This window comes from Geospiza fortis, unplaced genomic scaffold (assembly GCF_000277835.1).
Source record: "Geospiza fortis unplaced genomic scaffold, GeoFor_1.0 scaffold55, whole genome shotgun sequence".
In the NCBI taxonomy this organism is placed as follows: domain Eukaryota; kingdom Metazoa; phylum Chordata; class Aves; order Passeriformes; family Thraupidae; genus Geospiza; species Geospiza fortis.
Genome location: NW_005054308.1, coordinates 10,910,851 through 10,913,211, shown reverse-complemented (window position 1 = coordinate 10,913,211; position 2,361 = coordinate 10,910,851). Strand labels below are relative to the sequence as shown.

Genomic DNA, 2,361 nt, shown 5'->3' with positions numbered 1-2,361 from the left:
TGGGGGAGGCAGGGATGGGGACAGGCTCTCACCAGGACACTCGTCTCGGTGTGGGAAACAGTGGAGGGAGGGCAGGGAGGAGGAAGAAGAGGGATGCTGCAAGGATCGAGCAGACTCCGGGCGGCTCTGGGACCTCCGGGTGGTGATGGGGAGGAGAAGGAGGAGGGTTCAAGGCGTAGGTCCTGTTTATGGATGGCCTCTCCCAGGGGTAGGTCCTGGCTCTAGGCAGGCGGCGGAGCTGGGCATGCGACACAGCGGGCACGGCACATGCGGGCATGCCACGGACACGGCTCCCCGGGCAGCGGGGCGCTGCCGAGCCTACCTGGGATGTGGAAATGCTTGGGCGCTTGGTATGAGGTTGGAGTGGAGGACCTCACATCTAACTGGCTATAGTAGGGGGAGCTGCGCCCGCTCTCGGTGCCTGCGCGGGGCCCAGCAGAAGCAGCCGTGAGTGACCGAGAGAGAGAACAAGAGGCAGAAGAAAATGGGTGTTAAATGCAGCGGTGTTAGAGCAGCGGCGGTGACCCGGGTGAGTTTGGGGTGACCGGGATGGGCTGGCGCTCCGGCAGTGGCGCTGATGGAGCGCGGGGCAGTTCCCGCATCCCCGGGATGCGGAGCACAGCCCGGTGCGGGGCTGGGAAAAGCCGAGCGTGCTGCAGAGGCAGTGAGGAGCCGCTGGCGGTGCAGAGGGGCTCTCGGTGAGCTCAGAGTGTTCCGGTCCTTCCTCCGCAGCCCCAGAGGACGGGAGACACAGCCCAGGCACGCTGTGCTCCCCGCCGGGGTGTGTGTATGCATGTGCGTGTGCAAGGAGCTCGGCGGGCACAAGCATCTCCTGCACGCCCCTCCCAGAGCCACCAGGGCAGCTGAGGGGTCTTCACCAGAGCTGGAGTCACCGGCCTCCCACCTCGTCCTGCCTGAGCCCCAAATTCCCCTTGGCCTCTCCTTGCTGCTCACAGGGGCACAAGCATCTCCTGCACATCCCTCCCAGAGCCGCCAGGGCAGCTGAGGGGTCTTCACCAGAGCTGGAGTCACCGGCCTCCCACCTCGTCCTGCCTGAGCCCCAAATTCCCCTTGGCCTCTCCTTGGTGCTCACAGGAGTTTGAGAACTAGGGGATGGGCAGAGCTGGGCACTGCTCCCACCATGGGCCAGCCCAGGCCTCCTGCTGCTGGCCAGATGAGGAAGTACAGAAGTCCCAGCGATGTTTTTGTGATCCTCTCTCCCCCTGGCGGCTGGGGCCGCAGCCCAAATCCTCACCTGAGCGGTAGAAGTGGTGGGGAGACCTGGGCATGGTGGGGGACATGCCCTGGCGGCTGTAGGTGGGCGAGTCGATGTAGCCGGGGCTGGAGGCTCGCCTCTGCCGCGGGTCAAAGCTCTCGTAGATGTCCTGGCGTGGGCAAGGTGTGGAGAGCGGGGTTAGAGCAGCAGGGGTGTCCCATGGCGAGTCCCAGCCTGGGGGTGCTGTGTGTGTGACACTGGCACTGGCTCTGAGTGTCCCCTGAGGCTGGAGGGGTCCCCAGCCTGCCCTGCCAAGGCACAGGCAGCACAGCCCGGGCTTTGGGAGCAGGTGACAGAGCTTTTGTGCCTGGAGATTGTCCCCTTCTTCCCTGGAACTTGTCCCCAGTTACTGGGGCTCCCTCCACGGGGCAGAAGCTGCACCCTGAGGCCATTCTGCCAGAAAGGGCTTTGACCCCGCTCTCCTTGGGGCCTGCAGGACACACAGCCCCCCTCCCCTGTCACCCCACACCTGGGGACAGCCACCAGCCCAGGGGGACGAGCAGCAGAGGCTCTGGGCAGGGGGACATCCTGGGGCAGCAGCAGGTGGCAGACCCAGTGCCCACAGGGACATTACCTGTGAGTATGGGGAGAGGGTCCCCAGGGACTGCAGGCAGCAGGAGGCAAAGTGAGGAGGAAAACAGAGAGAGAGAGAGAGAGACAGCACATGGTTATGAGGAGCAGGGACAGACTGGGGTGCCACAGCAGCTGGCTTACACTGGGGGTGCAGCCAGAGCTGAACTGGGCAGGGAGCCCTGGCCAGGAGAGGAACTGGCAGGAGCAATCAGCAGCTCTCAGACAGCTCTGTGCAGAGGGGGAGGCACACAGGGCCATGGCCACGCTGCCTGCACCGTCCTGGTGGGCTGCAGGACACCAGGCTTGTGGCAGAACCTCGGGGTGGGGATGGGAAAGGTGCTGCTGCCAAATCCTCTTGCAGCCCCCTTCAGGTGCCCCCTGTGTGAGCTCCTCTCCTTCCCTGGGCTCCCCCAGCAGGGCAGGCAGGACCTGCTGTGGCTGAGCCCCCCCTGCTCCCAGCCCTGCCGGAATGCACTGCCCAGCCCCTCCCGGGCTGCCGGGACAGCACGCAC

The 2,361-nt window shown here is 65.4% G+C and overlaps 1 protein-coding gene across 1 annotated transcript in view; it reads right to left on the bottom strand.

Moving 5' to 3' along the window:
* Positions 1-2,361, bottom strand: part of ABLIM3 (actin binding LIM protein family member 3) — a 13,835-nt gene that overhangs the window by 6,935 nt on the left and 4,539 nt on the right. The window contains exons 8-10 of the mRNA XM_031055175.1: positions 1,851-1,880; positions 1,256-1,385; positions 323-421 (exon numbers count right to left, since the gene is read on the bottom strand). Of these exons, the coding sequence (XP_030911035.1) occupies positions 323-421; positions 1,256-1,385; positions 1,851-1,880 (259 nt within the window). The remainder of the gene's footprint in view (positions 1-322; positions 422-1,255; positions 1,386-1,850; positions 1,881-2,361) is intronic.